Raw genomic sequence first — 20,957 nt, 5'->3', positions numbered from 1 at the left:
GATCAGACTGGACTAATGAATTTCAGCACAATCAAAATAACTTGCCTTTCTGCGTATGCATGCACACCCACACATATATATACATAACATATGTTAATCACACACATATATATGTAACTTATGGTAATCATACCTGTGTGGGGTTTTTGGAGAAATAAAGAGTGCATCCACAACTTGCTGGTGGTGTTAATGATAAAATACTACTTACTGGCAGAAGTTCTACAAATGCAACAAACTGAACCATACATTTGGATGAGAAAAGGGAAATCAACAGGATACGAAGCATCACAACACCAGGGAATCCAACTTTCTCAGCAGCACATTGTTCTGGAAGTCCATTAACACACAATTAGCAGATTTTCAGTAGGGCATTATAAAACTAAGACGTAATGCAGAGTCATCAAAAACATGAAGAGCTGGCACTGACCTGCCTGCTCTAGATATGACAGATAGGGCAGCCCGCACCTCCGCAACTGGGACAAAGCAACTAGATCTCTACTTGCAGAGATACAATCAACACTGTAATTGGGGGGGGGGGGGGGGGAGAGAGAGAGAGAGAGAGAGAGACTTGCTTCTCATTTGGGCAATACAGAGTTTACCACACCTATTATACATCAATGATGCAGGTCTGATGACTTCTTTTAATTTACTACTTTTCCATAGATAAGAACATAAAAAAATAAATACGACACAAAAGGTCAAGTAAACCATTAAACGTAAGGTAAGCCATTTTCACCTAAGTGGCACAGTTACAGCATATCAGCACTTTACAATCTCAAATGACATGAGTCTTGGATTGGCCTCGTTAGGTAATGACCTTTCACCTCTGTCTCATGCTTGAGTTATAGAAAATACTACTAATTAAACAAACTACATTATAATGGTGGGAGCCCTCCTGTTTCTGCCTGCCTTCAGGATTTGCACTTGTAGATGCACAGCAGTATGAAGACTATGAGGTTTGTAATGTGGAGGTGCAGATTCCTTGCTCACACCCTGTTGTTTAAATGACAGCCCAATTCATATAGATCTGCTCACAGCGCAGAATACCATCATCTCCACATACCGCAGCTACCAGCAATAACACTGCCTTCTACACATCTCTTCAGTAATTACAATAGCAATGAAAACAGTATTGCAAATATGACAGGCTTTAACAACATAAACACCAAGTTTTGCAACTGGAGAAATCACCAAAAACCGAAGCATTAAAAAAATCCAGAACGATGCAGGTACATCATTCTTTATAGCTGACACATACAAGCAATAAATTGCTGCTCTAGGCAGTGAAGCACTGATCTTACTGCTCTTGTCAATGTTCTTCAACCATGTAACATCCTGCAGCCAACTTTCCTCCCCAGTTCATTCTTCTGCAGAATTTTCCTCCCTCTGCTTTATGTTATTCCCACAACTGCCAGCTGCACCAATCCTTATTTGAACTGACCGCACATACACGTACCTAAAATCTAAAATAACTCATATCGGAAGCACTAATAAGAATGCTTTGGGGCAGCACCCATGAACACTTTCATCACCGCAATACAGCAGGTGCTAGTTCAAGTAAACATTCAATTTTCTACCCTCCTAAGACAATGATGAAATAGTGCAAAAAATAGAAGCAATAACTGTAGGTTTATATACTGAGAAGACAGAATGTATGCTGCAACACCAGACAACTGCAGAGGTGGCAGTCGAGCTGTGTTCAGATTAGCAAGCTATGTAATAGTGGTGTTTCACTAAATTAAAAAAAAAAAGACTAGGATTGTTATTTAGTTGTTCCAGGCAAACATCAATTGAGATAACAATCATTTTCTCATGTATGTCCAATTACAACACCGTAGACATTCGTAGACATTCCCTCCCTCCCAAAATTCTGTGCAAAGGTATTGTTAGTATATTTCCACCTAGCCCAATAACAAACACAACTATTTATGATAAGCACAGTCATTCGCTGGAGTGAAGGGTATAACACCACATAGGGCACATGTTTGGGTAGAAAGCACCTCATATGGACACAGTACTTGTTGCTACTGCTCTACAAGCAACTTGTTTCCTTCTACCTGAATTGAGAAGAATGAGCACGCTCACCGAGTTATCTTTTTAGTTAACAGATGCACAATCTGTTGTTAACAGGCACAATTGCAATTAGAAATGGCAGAAAGCAAGCAGTCTCTCTTATTAACTCTTCCCAAATGATTTTACTTCAGTCTTCAGACTGAGGCTGTTCTTCCTCTCAGCCTTGCAGAAGCTTGGACAACTGCAAAGCACTCAAGAGTTCATGACTCAGCTCACGTACCTGAGGAATCACAAGGTGTCTGGGGAGCGGGAAGAATGACAACTCTCTTCCCTTATTAGAAAGTGCAAGAAGTCATTTATTTCCCACCAGTGGCTATCCGCAGAAATCCTGCTGAAGATGCAAAGGCCCTTATCCTTTACAACTGAGTGGACCCTACGACTTTTTCTGCTCTGACTTTTCATCTAAGGGCCGACCCCTTTTATGAAGATCAAGTCGTTTCTTTCTCAAGCAGGGGCAGTAATGCTTTGGGACCTCCTTTCCAGGTAACAATAGCAACTTAAAAAAAAAGGGGGGGGGGGGGGGGGCGCGGAGCGAGAGGGCTACCACAGCCACGGCCCGGCCCCTGAGCAGGAAGGCGGGAGCTCCTGACGAGGGCCCGGCTCTGACTCAGCGTGGGCGGGGACGAGAGTGACGGCGGCAATTCCCTTCCCGTACAGGAGCATCTCCCGGGGAGCGCGAGCGACCAGGAGGGGCAAACAGGGCGTAGCGCGTCGGAAGGGCGTGGCAGTTTGCGCGGCAGTTCGCGCAGGCAGGGCGTGTAGGGAAGGCGAAGGCACCCTACTAGCTCAAGAGGTACTGTGAGAAGTGAGTTCATTCGGTAGTCCCCATCCTTCCAGAAGGAACTCAACTATGGTCCTCACTCGTCAGAAAGCGATGCCCTCTGTGCTCGCCAGAGTGGATGTGGCTACCCAGACGGAGCTCCTGGGAAAACATGCGGCCACCCAGGTCTCGGGCTGCAGGGAGTGCCTGGGCCTCTCGCTGTTCATGCATGGCAGCCGTGCAGACAGCTGCATGAGGTGCGACCAGGTGGATGATTTGCTCTGCATGGTGGCAGAGCTACGGGAGGAGGTAGAAAGGTTAAGGAGCATCAGGGAGGCTGAAAAAGAGATCGACTGGTGGTGCCGTGCTCTGCCCCCCCTGGGACTGGAACAGGAGCAGCAGCAGCCACCAGTAAGAACCCACGATCAAGGGGATTCTCTGTCCCTCCCCCACCGGGCTGAAGGCAGCAGCTCAGAGGAGGAGAGTGAATGGAGGCGAGTCCGCACTCATGGCGGCAGGCGAAGGCCCTCCCTGCCCGCCTCGCCCCCCCAGGTGCCTCTGCACAACAGGTATGAGGCCCTGGAGGTGGAAGGCCAGTCAGTGGAGGATGGGGACAACAGTCTATCTACACCGGAGGTGTCGCCCAAGTCAGAAGAACACACCTCTCGTCTTACCACCACCTCCACAAGGAAGAGAAGATGGGTTACAGTTGTGGGTGACTCCCTTCTGAGGGGAACCAAGGGTCCGATATGCTGGACAGACCCTCCTCTTAGGGAAGTCTGCTGCCTCCCTCGGGCCCGGGTGAAGGATGTCACGAGGGTACTCCCTAGCCTGGTACGGCCCTCGGACTATTACCCCCTACTGCTCTTCCATGTGGGGGGCGATGAGGCTGCAACACAAAGTCCTAGGGCAATCAAAAGAGACTTCAGGGCCTTGGGACGGCTAGTAAGGGACTCTGGAGCACAGGTTATTTTCTCCTCTCTCCTTCCAGTTGTGGGCAGCGACACAAGAAGGAACAGAGACACCCAATCTATTAACGCATGGCTCCGTGGCTGGTGTCATCACCACGGATTTGGTTTTTTTGACAACGGGATGGCCTACACAGCACCGGGTTTGCTGGCGTCTGATGGGATTCATCTTTCTCAAAGGGGAAAGAGAATCTTTGCTCAGGAACTTGCGGGACTCACTGACAGAGCTTTAAACTAGACTCGAAGGGGGAGGGGGATAATATCAGGCTTGCCCGAGAGAAGCTGAGGGGCAACGTGCCACGGTTAGAGGGAGCGGGTGCCAGCGAGGGCACTCGGCCTGTGTCCCCGAGATGTGCGGGGTACGCCGGGGCACAGCCGAAGTTGAACAGAGCTGAGCTAGGGGATACTGAGGCAACGGGAGCCAAGAGGGAAACGCCAGGGAAACGCCTCAAAGCACGCAAGGGGTGTTCTTCTATGAAGGAGACATGGGTGACAGCCCAGCTGAAGTGCCTCTACACCAATGCACGCAGCATGGGTAACAAGCAGGAGGAGTTGGAGGCCATTGTACATCAGGAAAACTATGATATGGTGGCCATAATGGAAACATGGTGGGGTGACTCGCACAACTGGAGTGCGGCGATGGATGCCTATAAACTCTTCAGGAGGGATAGGCGGGGCAGGAGAGGTGGTGGGGTAGCCCTGTATGTCAGGGAGTGTCTGGATAGTTTAGAGATCGATGATGGTGATGATAGGGTGGAGTGTCTATGGGTGAGAATCAGGGGGAAGGCCAACAAGGCAGATATTGTGGTGGCAGTCTGTTACAGACCCCCCAACCAGGATGAGGAGACAGATGAACTATTCTATAAGCAGCTGGGAGAAGCCTCACGATCGCTAGCCCTTGTTCTTGTGGGGGACTTCAACCTGCTGGATGTCTGCTGGCAATACAATACAGCAGAGAGGAAACAGTCTAGGAGGTTCCTAGAGCGTGTGGCAGATAACTGCCTGACACAGCTGGTGAGGGAGCCAACTAGGGAAGGTGCCCCGCTGGACCTCTTGTTCACGAACAGAGAAGGACTTGTGAGCGATGTGATGGTTGGAGGCTGTCTTGGGCAGGGTGATCACGAAATGATAGAGTTTTTGACACGTGGAGAAGCGGCGAGGGGGGTCAGCAAAACTGCCACCTTAGACTTCCGGAGGGCAGACTTCGGCCTGTTTAGGAGACTGTTCGAGAGAGTCCCCTGGGAGGCAGCCCTAACGGGCAAAGGGGTCCAGGAAGGCTGGGCATTCTTTAAGGAGGAAGTGCTAAAGGCACAAGAGTGGGCTGTCCCCAGGTGCCGAAAGACGAGCCAGCGGGGAAGAAGACCGGCCTGGCTGACTAGAGATCTCTGGCTCGAACTCAGGAAAAAGAGGAGAGTCTACGACCTCTGGAAGAAGGGGCGGGCAACTCAGGAGGACTACAAAGGTGTAGTGAGGCTGTGCATGGAGAAAATTAGAAGGGCCAAAGCTGAGCTAGAGCTCAGTCTGGCTGCTGCTATAAAAGACAACAAAAAACATTTCTTCAAATACATTAGCAGCAAAAGGAGAGCCAAGGAGAATCTCCAGCCCCTAGTAGACGGGGGAGGGAACACAGTGACCAAGGATGAGGAAAAGGCTGAGGTACTTAATGCCTTCTTTGTCTCAGTCTTTAATAGCAGGGCCGACTGTTCTCTGGGTACCCAGCCCCTGGAGTTGGAAGATAGGGACGGGGACCAGAATGCAGCCCCCATAATCCAGGGGGAAATGGTCAGTGACCTGCTGCACCACTTAGACACTCACAAGTCTATGGGGCCTGATGAGATCCACCCGAGAGTACTGAAGGAGCTGGCAGAAGTGCTCACCAAGCCCCTTTCCATCATTTACCAGCAGTCCTGGCTAACTGGGGAAGTCCCTGCTGACTGGAGATTAGCTAATGTGACGCCCATCTTCAAGAAGGGCCGGAAGGAGGACCCGGGGAACTACAGGCCTGTCAGCCTGACCTCGGTGCCGGGGAAGCTGATGGAGCAGATCATCCTGAGTGCCATCACACGGCATGTAGAGAATAACCAAGGGATCAAGCCCAGCCAGCATGGGTTCAGGAAAGGCAGGTCCTGCTTGACCAACCTGATCTCCTTCTACGACAAGGTGACCTGCCTAGTGGATGAGGGAAAGGCTGTGGATGTTGTCTATCCAGACTTCAGTAAAGCCTTTGACACGGTTTCCCACAGCATTCTCCTGGAGAAACTGGCTGCTCATGGCTTGGACGGGTGTACTCTTCACTGGGTAAAGAACTGGCTGGACGGCCAGGCCCAAAGAGTGGTGGTGAATAGAGTTTACTCCAGTTGGCGGCCGGTCACAAGCGGTGTTCCCCAGGGCTCTGTGTTGGGGCCAGTTCTGTTTAATGTCTTTATCAATGATCTGGATGAAGGGATCGAGTGCACTCTCAGCAAGTTTGCAGAGGACACCAAGTTGTGTGGGAGTGTTGATCTGCTGGAGGGTAGGCAGGCTCTGCAGAGGGACCTCAACAGGCTGGATTGATGGGCTGAGGTCACTTGTATGAGGTTCAACAAGGCCAAGTGCAAGGTCCTGCACTTGGGCCACAGCACCCCCATGCAACACTACAGGCTTGGGGAAGAGTGGCTGGAAAGCTGCCCAGCAGAGAAGGACCTGAGAGTGTTGGTTGACAGCCGCCTGAATATGAGCCAGCAGTGTGCCCAGGTGGCCAAGAATGCCAATGGCATCCTGGCTTGTATCAAAAATAGCGTGGCCAGCAGGACTAGGGAAGTGATTGTGCCCCTGTACTCGGCACTGGTGAGGCCGCACCTCGAATACTGTGTTCAGTTTTGGGCCCTTCACTACAAGGGAGACATTGAGGTGCTGGAGCGTGTCCAGAGAAGGGCAACAAAGCTGGTGAAGGGTCTGGAGCAGAAGTCTTATGAGGAGCGGCTGAGGGAACTGGGGTTGTTTAGCCTGGAGAAAAGGAGGCTGAGGGGAGACCTTATTGTTCTCTACAACTACCTGAAAGGAGGTTGTAGAGAGGTGGGGGTCGGTCTCTTCTCCCAGGTAACAAGTGACAGGACAAGAGGAAATGGCCTCAAGTTGAGCCAGGGGAGGTTTAGACTGGATATTAGGAAATTTTACTTCCCTGAAAGGGTTATCAAGCATTGGAACAGGCTGCCCAGGGAAGTGGTTGAGTCGCCATCCCTGGAGGTATTTAAAGGACGTTTGGATGAGGTGCTTAGGGACATGGTGTAGTGGTGGTCTTGGCAGTGTTAGGTTTACGGTTGGACTCTATGATTTTAAAGGTCTTTTCCAACCTATACGATTCTGTGACTCATAGGGAAAGGACTGCAGTCCCTAGTAGGAGAGTGACAGTCTTTAGGGACAACACATGATAACGGCACTAAGCAGCCTCCAAAGCGCCTGCAGTTTGCTGGTGCTCCTCCAGAGCATTTTACACACCAAGCAGTTTTATCCACTAGTGGCACTGAGGTTTCCCCCCATAAGCCTTTAGATCAGATTTTGATCAAAAGGTTTCTTATTCAACAGATACTCTCCAAAGGCACCAAGAAAAGTAATCACTAGAAATAGCTGGGTATGTCATAATATCAAAGTAGCTTCAAGATGAGACTGACATACACCGTGCGTGCCAGTGGCACAGAAGGGCAGAGCCAAATAATGACAGTACCATCAGCCCCTTGGCTGAATGACAGCAAAATGAAACATGACACATCATTAGAAAATCTGGTAGAAATATCAGCATGATTTCCCGTGAAAACAACCGATGGGAGAGGACTAGTGGATGTTATAAAGTATATGTATAGAGTTTGGGTGCATCTTATATGTTGGATATCAAGCTCTTGGTTGTCACATATTACTTACGTAGAGTCTGATTAATATTTTACCAATAACATACCAGTATATTTATTACAGATGGTGACACCCTCAGTATTTGTGAAAATAAATACTTATAAATCAGATGTAATAAAATATTTAGACTGAATTTTTTATTGTCATTTAGCCAACGTACAGTTTGTTCTGCAGCAGAAGAGCAAACCAGGACACTTCCAACACATCAGCAAATGATCGTGTTCAATAAATCCAATAGCCTACTGCCACCAAAAGGAAAAGAGTGGAATTACTCCAGATGTAAAGTAACTTGTATTACCAGTGGAATACAGTAAATTAAACTTATGTAAGGAGGAGACAAATACAGTATTTTAATCAGGGTGAAGTCTTTGAAAACCAAAAAAAAGCTGGGGGTGAGAATTTGCAAAAGCTGATCACCCCAGTTTCTCAATGTTCCGAAACCTTATGGGATAGGAGGCTGGGAAGTATGAAGGCAGAGGGTAAAAAAACAATTGATAGAACAGTGAAAGGGTACAGCTCTCCAGGGCCAGCCTTCCTAGGGCTTTATTCTACCTTCCAGGATATTCCACACAAGAAAAGAAATGAGATTTTAAAAAAAAGTAAATTTCACTAGAGGTAAACATAATAAGGTAACATGATTTCTCTACAAAATAAATTCAGCATTTTAGAAAGAGGTCAGATGATTCATGCACATTCAGCAGACCTATGGGCAAGAAAGGAAAAAACTATCAACACAACATCTTTTATAAATACAAAACCAGGACTAATTTGTACAAAAACTAGGGGAAAAGAAACATTTAAATGCTTATTGCTGCAGTAAATATGATACATTTTTGTGGCCCTTACTCATCTCTGTACTTTTCACAGGTAGCATGCTTTGCACAGGTGGAATGCAAGAGGGTACAGGAAAGTCCTTCACCTCAGCTCTAATACAAGCAATTGGTTGATTTATGGTACAGATCTATGATTACTACTTAGAAGACATGAAGTACCACAGCAATTAAGTCACAAGGGCAATGAATCTCTCTGCTTCTAACCATCAAGAAGGTGGGTGTCAGAGAAAAAAATCCTCAAGAGACAGGAATGAGGCATTATTCATTCCATCCAATTTAGGTGCTTACATTCCCTATAAAGTCAACAGAAGAGAGTGCAAGACATCTATCTTCTCCACATTGACCATACAAAGGACCTTTGCTTCTAAATGAGGTATTTGAAAATAAACAGTATGGCCACCTCCCAAAAGAATTATTTGGTGCAATTAGGTATTATCATCAATGGAGACATAAAAGTTACCTGTCTTCTTCTGAACTTCAGATGCAGATCACTGCATACAAGGGAAATGGCTGCATAAACAAGTACTCTGACATTCTGTTGCTATTCTGCTGTTGGCTCCCCTTCCTCCACCACCCAGAGGAGGAAGGAAAAAAATAAAACCACAAAAAGATAACATAAACATTGCTGTTAACATTTTAATCATGCAGATTTTTCACAATGAATTAAGTATCAAGACTGGAATAAATTTTCTCAGAAATTCATGTGACAATTGACAAAGAAGGAACAACAGAGATCTTTGAGTGGAGCTTGCTCCATCAGGTGCTGGGGAGACACGAGCATCCAAGATGTGTGTCCAAAGACTGAGATGTTAAAAGCACAGAGGAACACTTTCGAAGTTTGCTGTTATCAACAAATACAATATAACACAACACAGCCCCCCATATTTAAATTCACACAGATATTAAAAGTGTTCCAGGCAGCTCTCTGAAGCATGCAAGTACGTGTTTTGTGGTTCTCAGCTGCTTGAAGATTTAGTTAAGCAACTTGTAGGGCCAAGACGACTTTCCCCTCACCCTCCCCCTGCCACATCGTTCAAACAAAAGGAAACAGCCCACACCATATCTCTGTGTGATGGTTTCAGACCAGACAGTTTATGTAAGAGGCAGAGATCTGTAGGCCAGCTGTGAGAACTGAAAAGGAGGTATCACAAATAATTGCTAGGACAATGGATTTTTCCACTGGGTAGATGGACAGAGAGGAAAATAAGTTTAAGCCTCCCTACTTCCAAAGCACAACTCTAATAACAACCTTTCCCCCCCACACTGGGAAGTGTGAAAGAGAGAGGGCCCTCAAAATCACCAGAAAGCCAAGGAATTTTTTAGGGTGCTCTAGAATAGAGATCTGAAAGTATCCACAGGACTTAGGTGTTACTTCCTCTAAGTCACCCACTAGAAATAAGCACCCCAAAATCCATGCACACTCAACATGAAGTCGTGTCTGTACAAAGTAGTTTGTGTATTGCTTAGCTCAAAAATTCAACTTCGAAGTGTGTTGAACTGCATAAACTTTGGTTATTTCCCAGGAATTTCGTCCATAAGGAGACGAAAGGAGTGGTGGCCATGAAGACCATGAAACACACCTGATAATAGTGAGATGCTAATTTACATTAAAAGGCGTGACCTCAAAGACCATAGTTGTTACCAGTTTTGGTTCTTAAAGCAAGCAGCACACCGGCAATGTGATATCCTCTCCTCAGCATATTGCCATCCTCCTAAGCTATATACCTATGTTACAACCATGGGTAAATATCCAATAATTTTAATCATCTGTGTTTTCTGGGGCCTGAATTAACATTATGTCCAGAATATGACATCTCAACAGTGCTTGAATAAGAGTTGTATTTGAGAGGGAAAGAAAAAAAAACCCCCACAGACAAAACCAGAGAGACTCAAGTCCTGCAAGAATCAATCTTTATGATTCATTCAGCTTTCATTCCAGGCTTTTTAGGGCATCATATGAATCTGATCATTAAAGAAACAATGGACCCTTCATAAAAGCAGAAAATGATTGCCAGCATCCTCATGAAATTCCAAATCTGTCAACTACATTTGCCTACCTAAGTTTCTCTAGCTATTTCCTCTGGATGTGGCACTGTCTCTTCTTCTGGCCTCAAACACATCATATTGGCTGAGCAGCTGTCACATTTCAGCGATGGCTAAAGAACTACCCATTTCTGCAAACAGAAAAAGCAAAGCCTATACAGAGTTTGGAGAGCATTCATATAAAGTTCTCATTTATCTAAAGTTACTGTACTGCAGTAATGCATTGAAATAAGTAGAAAAATACTACCTGTGTTTGCCAGATATCTGCCAAACTTCTCTCAGAGGTAAGTCAAAAGCACCTCGGAAAAAAGCACTAGGAAAAACAGGTGAACCAAAAAAAAATGAAAGGGATATAACCATCAGGTCTGAAAAATTACTATCGGAACAGGGGAGAATGGAGACCACAGTAAAATTTGGCTTAGGCACATTGAGAGGAAACTAAAATTAAAAATAAAACTGAAAAGCAAATCAAGAATTGAACAGAAATCCACAGCAAAGTGTTGAAATATCAGCCAGAGTACATGGGGCAGGGGGAAGAATGTAGGGAGTATTAGTTTCTTTTTCTAAAAGAATATGATACAGCAGAAAGCCGTCTTTTTTTTTTTTTTTCCCCAGTGATACTGTCAGGTAGAACTCAAACATCCTGGCTTTTAGCCATGCATTCAGACACTGATCCTCACTGGGCTTTGGTTCCTGAGCTCTGGTAACACAGGTCACCATCACCTCACGAGACAGAGCAGAGAACAGGTAACGTGTCCAATTCTGAGGAACTCTAGTTCACTGCTTAGTATGTCAACAGCCATTGATGTCAGTTTACTTCAGTATGCCAGCAAAATAGCTTGCAATTGATGAAAGAGCACATCTCACTTCCCGCTCCCCTTCACTCCTGGCTATGCAGTCCCAACTGTCTCTTTTAATCATCTCTGACACCCGTCACATCTTTTCATGAGACAATTTAAACTCAGGAACTTCGCAGTCCTCCCTTTGAGTTATTCAATAATCCAACAGAAAACTGTCAGCTCACAGAGCAGCCAGAAAGCACCATAGTTGTCAAAAGGTAAGAAGTGGCAGTGGATGGTGTGAAAGGAACAAGACCTCTCCTTGCTCTTTGGCAAGAACATACTTCCCAGCTGGCATGGTGCATCTTGCAGAACACGAGACAGACCTGACTGCTCTGCCCACCAAGGCGGTTGTCTTTCAGGCATGAGCAACACTAAAGAAACATAAAATTGAAGTGGTACATTTCACATACACAGTTCCTTAGCTGATCCACAAAGACGGAGGCTGCTGCTAACAGCACTGCGGGCACAGCATAATTATGAGAGACTAAGCTGCCTTCTCTGCTGAATCTGGTGACGCTGCACTTAATGATTCAGTCATTTAAAGCAGCAGTTAACTGTTCATCTGCTGGGCTAACATGCATGTTTGCAGTAACATACTGACTCCTGATACAGAAGCAGCAATATAATAATAAGAAAAAAAAAAAGATAGGACATTTTGCAGTAATTTTTCCTTTAAAAAGCACATACACACTTACTTTTGACCTTGTAACAAATAAGAACACAGATAAAAGCAAGCAAAGCCAACTCCTTTTCAAATTTCTGACTTTTTTTCATCATACGGACTAACACAAGGCAATCCCAAGGATTCTTTAGAATACAGTAATTTAAAAGATGTTGTTTTGAAAAACAGATTAATGATCTTCAGCAACACAAACAGCACGCAGTAAAAATAACATGTAGTGACAAGGAAAGCGTAGCGAGCAGACATGTTGCAGCTTTACTTGTATGCAAAAAGGGACGCTTTTGAAAGGGAAAAAGACAACATAAAAAGCTCACTGCTAAATACGGGGCTTTGGGCATGAAAAATTATCCAGCCAAAACTATGCTGCTGCATTTAGTTATATTCTTCCTCACACGAGTGTACCAAAAACCTCCCGACCAAGGGCACAAACCCCGCAAAGCAGTGGCAGATTTAACCACCGGGTGGCAGCGGCCGTCCGAGTACCCTGCGCCTGCAGGCTCCCTGTGCCACACCGAGCTGCCGCAAGCTACCCTGCGCTTCTCTCCCCGAACAGAGAGAAAAAAAAAAACAAACATTCCCGATAAAAATACCTTCTCCTCCCTCACGCATAAAGCAAAATCTGTTTTCTATTTAAAACAGCTTACTTTATACTTAGGGATGCTTTTGCCACCATACAGTTTTCTGGTAAGAAATCTGCATTTTGAAGTGTAGCTCTTCTCAGGAAGTTCTCACGTAACGGTACTTATTTTTACGAGCATAAAACCCAAGAGTCGTCTTTTACCCTTCACGGCGCGCTGGCCTGACGGGCTCCTGCTCCCGAGGAGGCGCGAAAGGAGAGCCCGACCTCCACCCGGGCCTCGGCTCTCCGCCAAGCCGCCTGTTCACCCCGCGATGCACGGTAAGGGATGAAGCCAAACCCAATTCACCCTCCCGGACAGGGCGGGGCAGGGCTGTGCTTAGGGCCTTGTCCTGGCGCCAGCCCCGGACCAGAAGCACCCGGTACAGCTCAGCCCCACGCTGCCGGCAGGCCGTTTCACCCCCACGGCAGCACCCACAGCCGCCCCAACCTCCTCCTCCTTCTGCGGGGGGGGCACGACGCCAGACACCCAGAGGCAGGGAGGCCGATGAAGCGCCTTCCCCCAGGGTAGGCCCCCCAGACCGGGGCCCCGGCCCCCGGCCCCGCCCCAGCCGGTACCTGGAGGAGGCCGCCCATCTTGGCGCGCAAGGCGCGGAACTCCTCCGGCGCCGCCTCGGGGTAGAGCTGCCCGCGCAGCAGATCCTCCGTGATGTCCGCGTTGCCGTAGTAGGCGGCCTGGGCGATGCCGCTGAGGAGAGTGCTCAGTGGCTTGGAGCCCTCGGGCGGCAGCGGCGGCTGCTCCGGCGCCGCCATCGCGGAGAAGGCGGAGACACCGCCGGCCCCGCCCCGCCCCGCGGCTAAGAGTACGGCGGCCGCGGGGGGACACCCCACGCCGCCACCGCAGAGCTACGCCGCCCTGCCCCGGCGGCGATGGCAGGTGCCCACGCGTGTACCGAGTCTTCTCACGTTGGTGAGCTGGACTGTGCTCTCAGCAAGCTAATCCTAACTGTCGAGTACCAAACACGCACGTGGAAAACGCAGTGGCTCTACCATCCAGACGGATTTTATTTAACAAAAATACTTAGGCACGTCCCACATTTTAGTACACAAGTACATTTAACTTGTTACCAACACAGGCAATGACAAGTGTAATGACACACACCAACACGGAGCCTTCACTGACCAGTACTCTTCCATTCCCTGTCGATTTCATGCAATGTCTAAAGGTATCTGTGATTAAAAAAAAAGGAAAAAAAAAAAAGGAAAAAAAAAAGAAGGCAAACCCAAAAAACCCCAACCAAAACCCAACCCCATTAACCAGAACCAAATGGGAATGACCTGACTGGGTACAGTAAGTTTCTGCCTTCTAAACTGTTTCTTCAAGAAAAAGTACTCCATTTTACTAACTACTCAGGCATTTTAAGGAAACTTCGGTAGGCTTTGCTCTCTGTCCCTTCGCTGCAAGATGCAGGGTAGACCACAAAACATGGGGACAGTTAAGAAAAAGGTCCTAATAAAAATCAAGTGTTTTCTCTGTGCACCATTCTATACAAGTTTAAATATAAAAAAATATGAAAATGCTTTGTATATACAAGCATATGCAGTCACAAAAGAGACTGTGTGCTCTCAAAAAGAGATGTCTACAGCAAATTTTCCTGTGCTAATAATAGTGGTATCACATACCACCTGATTTCAATTATTTAAGCCCTTCATAGTTGCACTTTTTATGACATACAAGAAATCACATGTTGCTTGAAAATAGAAAACCTAAGTTTATGATCAGCACAATCTGTTCTGCCTAGTGCTTTATTCTGCATCTTGTTGTAAGTAGACAACAGGCAAAGAACATGTGCAAGTTGTCCTTGTCTGAGGGGGATCACAGCATACCTCTTGAAGCTAGAGGTACAGGAAGCATTAACAGTGCACACATCTAAAAGCTTCTTCCACTCTCTCCATTTGTTTGGACAATATTTAAAATGTCCTTTTTCTCCCATGGCATTGAGATTAAACTGCATCTTTAGAAGCTTTAAACAATCTGGAGATACAGAAGTTTCTTTCGATCACTAGAAATGAATATATAGTATGAGAAGCATAGCTCCATTTGGGTACAGACTCTTCACTGCACAGCTGACCCTTCCGAGACTCAAAACTCTTCTCTGATGAGTACAGTTCACTGTTGCTCATATTTAAAAAGAAAAGGGAGCAGGGTAGTAACTCTTCATGGCTTACCCGTATCGCGATGGAATATGAAGTAAAATTTCTATCACTCTGGTTTAAATTTCTGAAGATACTGTTCCTTGATGACATGCTTTCTTCTGTTGCAAGCTGACCTATGTCATTAAGTCCTAATGAGCAGTGCTGGTTTACTGACTTGGGATGAGGTACAAAGATAAATTTGTTCTTGTAATTGCTTTTTCTTCTTAGATCTCAGCCTACTCAGTGCCTTGCACGAAGATGGCAAAAAAGCTCGTGAAAAGTGCATGTTTTGACTTCAAAACAGTATAAAATTACTCAGAATGCACATGGCAGCAACCAGTAACCTGTGTCTTCAAGAATATTATTTATTTGTTTTTGTAAACAACCTCATTTTTAAACAAATTAAAAATACATTGAAAAGTCTCTCTCTCTCTATATATATATATATATATACACACAGTACATGTTCAAACTTCACTTCATTGTGATGCCATGGTTTAAGCAGAAAAACAGAGTTCTTGATCCAAAATGCAGTTGCATTACAACCATCTTTGGCAGTATAGCCCACCACGCTGCCAAGGCCCAGCCCTTTCAGGAACACTTCATTTGTTATTTATTACTTGAACTGTTTTTCGGCCATAGTGGTAATAGCTGTATGCAGATGTTACTGTTGTGAAAGCTGTGATGCACCTTTGGAGAAAATAGTTCCTGTAAGTCATTTGAGTCTAAGCACGATAATAAAGAGTGTTATTTTTAGCATCTTTCCTATTTTTCACTACATAGTCAAGGACTATGTCCTACAGAAATGCAGTTTACAGTTTATATGCTGAAATTCAGTACTAAGCGGAGGATTAGATAAACAAAGGAACTGCCATCCAGTGCTCAGTTGCATGCTTCTGTTTAATTGCATACTAGGCCAAAGTTTTACCATATTAGCACTTGTTTTAGAGAAGGGAAGACAAAAGTTTCAGTATTTGTAGCCTACATAATTTTTACCAGCCTGAGAACTGACTGATGTGAGAAACTTGGTAGTATGAAAGGGGAGCATTCAAATCATACAAGACTTGAACTTACATTTTACCTAGTTCCAAAGCTAAAGCACAAATTTTGGCTCCAGCCTCTTTTGTTCCCTTCCCAGAAGCTGGGTAATAACCATATATATTTCCAAAGTAGCAGTGCTCCTCTGTGTCAAAGGCTGACACCATTCAGGCCTGAGCCACCACTATAGTCCTGCTGAGCCACCAGTTCATTACCGCTGCCCTCCCTGGACACACTGCCAGACTCATCCAGGTCATTTTTGAGAGCATTTATAGAGGACCCTGGCAAGTTACACCCAGCATTTCTCCATTACTCACAACGTGGTAACTCTCTCACAGAGTCCCAGACAAGCAGCAAGGTAAGCGTCTTTCACAGATGCAATTCTAGATTTGGCTTTCCAACAGGATGAAAAACTACACTGACTGTTAAGATCAAGGTTCCTAGTTCCTTAAAAGCGCTGGGTTTTGTATGGGTTTTTTTCCCCAATAGACAAGTAACACTGGATTTTCCACTACTTTAAACTAAGTTACTAAGTAATTCTGCTATCTGCTGTTCAGCCTCTTTGTTCTGAACTCTTACCTAACTGCTCAGGAGAAATAACTGCACTTGTAACACCTGCCCTCAGCTACAATTCAGATTCAGATACAGTTCAGATCTCTAATGATAGCAGTGAAAGGAACAGCCATTATTTAAGGAGGTATGCTCCTGTATGTCTGTTTTCATTCGATCCCTCCCCTTCCTTCCTATAGTCTAGCAGGAATCACCAGATTTCTTCAGGTGCTTTTCCAAAAGGCTTCAGAAACCTAGGTTTCAAGACAGCACATACAGTATAAAGCAAAAATAAGAAACTACTTCCTGTCTATTTTTACTGATATCAAGAATGTTTTTCCAAGGACACTTACAGCATGAGTAAGTAAATAAAGAATTCATACAGTCTTTCTTCCCACTCCCTTCTTTTCTATTAATGACTGTACACTTTGCCTGTGCACACCATGTCTATTCTGAATACTTGTTTCTTAGCTATTACTCCTGGATCTTAGTTAGTTTCATTTGGCTACTTTTTGCTTGTACAGTAAATTAAGTACCAATAAATATCTAGCTCCTGTGTCAGTTAAGAATAAACGTGTAAAAATTCAGCTGTATGGGTCTATTACATCATCTGGGCACAGTTTTTTTGTTCCACACAATTAGATTAATCTCAATTACCAGTTTCTTTAGGAGTGCATTAAATTATCTGAAAAAAAGTGAAGAGGTAAGTTACCATAATGTCTGCAGATATATGCTGTCCACATAATTGAAAACAGGAGCTGCTAAAGAAGCTGCCACCAAAATTAGCTGAACCGCTGTATTCATCTGATAAAAGCAAGATAGGAAATGTGACCAAAATGAAGACATGTACTATGCAAGGAATACCAATATACACTTTTATTACTGGTTTAAGTATTAGTCTATATACAGAAAATTTATTTAGAAACCTCTTTCAATGAAGCATCTTACACACTTGAAATTAGCATGAGCATGTGCTCTGACAGAGTATAGTTGAAAATCAGGATTTAAGTTGCCTCCAAATTAGTTGGCACTATTTCAAAACTGCATTCAGCAGTAGTAGTAAACAGCCCCCTCCCTCCAAACTACACACCACCCCAAGTACTGAGGAGTTATCTTTTGTAACAAGTTACTACTCTTACCTTGCTAATGAACGTTGGTTTTAACTGGGCAGTAGCATAACAAGGGTTAAAATACCTACTGAGTGTTCTCTGTTGGGGCAGAAAAGAGGGAAAAAAAAAAAGTAGGCAAGTCTAGTATATTCAAATTGATATACCTCTTCACATGATAAAGAAAAGTCAATTGTAGCACTAAGGAATTATACTGGTACTGCTCTTATATGATTTATTGCACATCATACACAGGGAAAAAAAGTTATCAGTAGCTCCGACTCATCTTTATGAAACTTATTTTATGAAATACTGTTCTGCTTACAAATCCATCTGGCAAAAGAACAAGCATAGCATTACCTCTTAGGCTATCCACCCAAATTACGAGCAACCATCAAGTTTCAAGGTAAAAATCTCTTGGTTATAACTTTGTTAAAGGCTTATTCATTTTTTTTATACTTGTAAAAATACAGAAGATTTAATCAAAATAAAATTAATACATATTAATAAAATTTTGTTTAATGCTATAAACTTACCGGTGGAGAAAGAGTTTTGTATCGCACGTAAAAAACAGCAGCAATGAGCACTACATCCCTCAGAATAATCATGGAAGTAAGTGAAACTGAAAAACCAAGCCAACAGGATCTAGTGAAAAATCACGTCCATGATTAAAAAGAAAACAAAGTATGAAGCAAGAAGAAATAACCACTCCCAAATTCTTCTGAACAAGTTTTATGCATGACCGAAGATTTTTTAATGTGACTCCTGAAAGGGTTTAATCTGAAGTCTTAAAACAATCCAGTCTATGTGAAATTTTTTTATATAGCTACTAACTATTATTGCTTTAAAGAAAGTACATTTGAAAATGGCAGTATATGCTAGTTATTTTTGTATATGGCAGCACATGCTTTCTGTGAGGTCTGTTGGGGGGGGGTGGCGGGGTGGGTGTTTTTTAAGTATTTAATAGGAGCAAATAGCAAAGTGCAACTGACAAAGCAAGAGTTCCAAGCGATACGCAGTTCTCCTTCCAGAAACACAACAAATATTACTATACATAAAATTAGCTTCTTTACCTTACGTAGTACATGCAAGTAATGACATTTTCTCACCTGGGATAAGATTTGCACAAGTTAGGCTTACATAGAGCACACTGATGAGAATTTTATCAGCCAGAGGATCAAGAGCACTTCCCAAAGCTGACTTCTGATTAGCCCAGTTTCGTGCAATAAATCCATCCAACTAGGAAAAACAAAGTTCAATGTTTCTCTGTTAGAAAACTAAGAATAAAAATAGCTTATATATGCTGCTGTTACAGAGATATTTCATGAACGACATTACATAATACAGCTAGTTTAACTAAGGTGAAATATGATACCTGTTAGCTGATATTTGTATCATGCTTTTTTCACCTTACATTCCAGATTCTGGAATCCTCGGAACATACTAAATTCTCATTATTAAAAAAAAAAAAAAGAAGAAGAAAGAAAAAAAAAAAAAAATAAAATGGAAAAAAGGTAACCGATGTTCTAAAATTCACACAATTATTGTCATGATGGGTGCACCGGGTACACCTGCATATGGTAACAAACCACTAGATGCATAATCATTGACTAGACAATGCCCACCTGGGGCTGGTCAGGGAACCCTGATATCCCCTTTGCTCCACCAGCACTATGTCCCCTTCGGCTATGTGCGAGCTCCCTTCGCAATGTCGCAAAGGATGTATATACCATTTCTAGAAAGCAATGAATATAAAAACTAATCTGTTTATTCATTTCCATTCTACATTGGAGTCTAAATTTCAACACGTGCCAATGGGATCACCATAACCCACGCTATCCCCAAAGTATTTCCAAATCAATGTAAACATACCAAATCCGTTACGCCAGCCAAAACAAAGACACCTAGTGCAACATTGAAATTTTCTTCAACAATCAAATAGCCTAAAACTGGCGCCAAACCCATTCTTGCCATTGACAGTATATTTGGGATCGTCCAGGGGTTTTCATACTGTAAAGCAAGAAAGCAAAAACTTCAGGCCAGGAAGCCAAACCCTAACGTGGCATGTAACAGAATTAATCAAGACAAACACATGCTTTAAGTTGAGCTAGCCAGAAAGCCTTGTTAAGTTCTTGGAAGCAAGCTGCCGTTTGCGCAAGATACACGGACACGGCCTTTAACTACTAAACATTAACTTAGCCTTCAAAAGGAAAACACGCCGCCACCGAGACACCCAAAAAGCCCGTGTTTGGCTCCAAGTTTGGGCGTGACACCTGTTTCCAGCAGGCCGCGTGACTTTTGCTGTGCTACAAGGTAACAAGTGCTCCCCCTCGGGCTGCACCGCCTCGCCCCCGCCCCTCAGCGGAGGGGCGCGCCCGGCAGCTCCCCGCACCGACAAAGGCGAGAAAGCGACCGCCGCGCCGCACCCCCCTGGGTCACGTACCAGCTCGGCGTAGCGCCCCGCCACACGCCGCTCCCGGGGGGGCTCCGGCGGCGCGGCCCCGCCGCTCCCCGCCCGCCGCGGCCCGGCCCCGCCGCTGAGGAGACGCCAGGCGGCGGGCGCGCGCAGCAGCCGCTGGTGCTGCCGCAGGGCGGGCGCCGCGCGCGACCCCGCCAGAGCCCCCGTGCCCGCCGCCAGGCAGAAGACACCGCTGTTGCCATGGCGGCGGCCGCCCGCCCCCCCGCCGCGCCCCTCCGCCGCCTTAGCTGCCGCCCCGGGTCGGCTGGCCAGAGGCCTGGCGCCGCCGCCCGGCCGCCTCCGCCCCGCGCCGCCGAGGAGTCCCCAGAAACCCCTGCCCAGCCAAGCGGCGGCCAGCATGGTGTGGGGTGGCCCCTGCCCGCGGCCCCTACGCGCGCTGCGGCCCTGCCCGCCGAAGCGAGCGGCCTCCCGCCGCCGGCGCCATCCGCCGCCCCCACAGACGGGCGGGGGCTCGGGGACAGGGTACGAGCCGCGGGGTGTGCCTGTGCGGCGACGGTGGGGGGGGACGTGCGACTTTTTGCGGCGCTTTACGGCAGTCCCCTCTCCGGCGGGCCGTGCGCTTTACGGCAGGCTGCCCCTCGGGGTTAAAAATTTAAAAATCCCACCTGTGAGGAGAAATAAGGGGAAAACTGTGTTTCCGCCGTTTTCCGGCCTGCCTGCCGGCCGAGGCTCTTCCCCGGGGGCCCCCGGGCGCGGGCGGCGGTGTCCATGGCGGGCGGCTGCCCGGGGTCACCCCGCTCCTCTTCACGGCGGCGTGGCTTCGTGGGGCCGCGCTTTTTGCTCCAGCTGTTCTCTTAGAAGCCCTTAGCGGAAGAAGGTGAAGGTTTGCTTTACCGTAAGAGACTTCTCCGGGGACCTAAGTAGTCTCTTGTTCTTGGTACTTGTTCTTCGCCTTCCCTCGCCCAGGCTTACTTTAGCTCAAGGAG

The 20,957-nt window shown here is 45.9% G+C and overlaps 2 protein-coding genes across 6 annotated transcripts in view; both read right to left on the bottom strand.

Annotated features, from left to right (window-relative positions):
* Nucleotides 1-13,506, bottom strand: part of COMMD1 (copper metabolism domain containing 1) — a 90,024-nt gene extending 76,518 nt beyond the window's left edge. For 4 of the 5 annotated variants that reach the window (XM_075496782.1, XM_075496784.1, XM_075496783.1 and 1 more), the window contains exon 1: nt 13,282-13,506. In XM_075496782.1, coding sequence (XP_075352897.1) covers nt 13,282-13,476 — 195 coding nt within the window. In that variant the 5' untranslated portion in view covers nt 13,477-13,506. Of the gene's footprint in view, nt 1-12,867; nt 13,005-13,281 lie in introns of those variants that run through there. The other variant, XM_075496786.1, reaches the window with a different exon arrangement.
* A 1,698-nt stretch (nt 13,507-15,204) lies between these two features.
* CRLS1 (cardiolipin synthase 1) lies at nt 15,205-20,501 on the bottom strand. The gene is made up of 7 exons (XM_075496781.1): nt 19,996-20,501; nt 19,425-19,562; nt 18,662-18,791; nt 18,089-18,174; nt 17,586-17,654; nt 17,159-17,250; nt 15,205-15,549 (listed from the first exon to the last, which is right to left on the bottom strand). Exons 1-7 carry the CDS (start codon nt 20,368-20,370, stop codon nt 15,462-15,464), a joined length of 978 nt encoding a protein of 325 aa, XP_075352896.1. The 5' UTR covers nt 20,371-20,501; the 3' UTR covers nt 15,205-15,461.
* Between the last annotated feature and the right edge of the window lie 456 nt (nt 20,502-20,957).

Source organism: Mycteria americana, chromosome 3 (genome assembly GCF_035582795.1).
Source record: "Mycteria americana isolate JAX WOST 10 ecotype Jacksonville Zoo and Gardens chromosome 3, USCA_MyAme_1.0, whole genome shotgun sequence".
Taxonomy (NCBI): Eukaryota; Metazoa; Chordata; class Aves; order Ciconiiformes; family Ciconiidae; genus Mycteria; species Mycteria americana.
The sequence above is the reverse complement of the archived record's forward strand: the minus strand, read 5'-3'. Positions and strand labels throughout refer to the sequence as shown.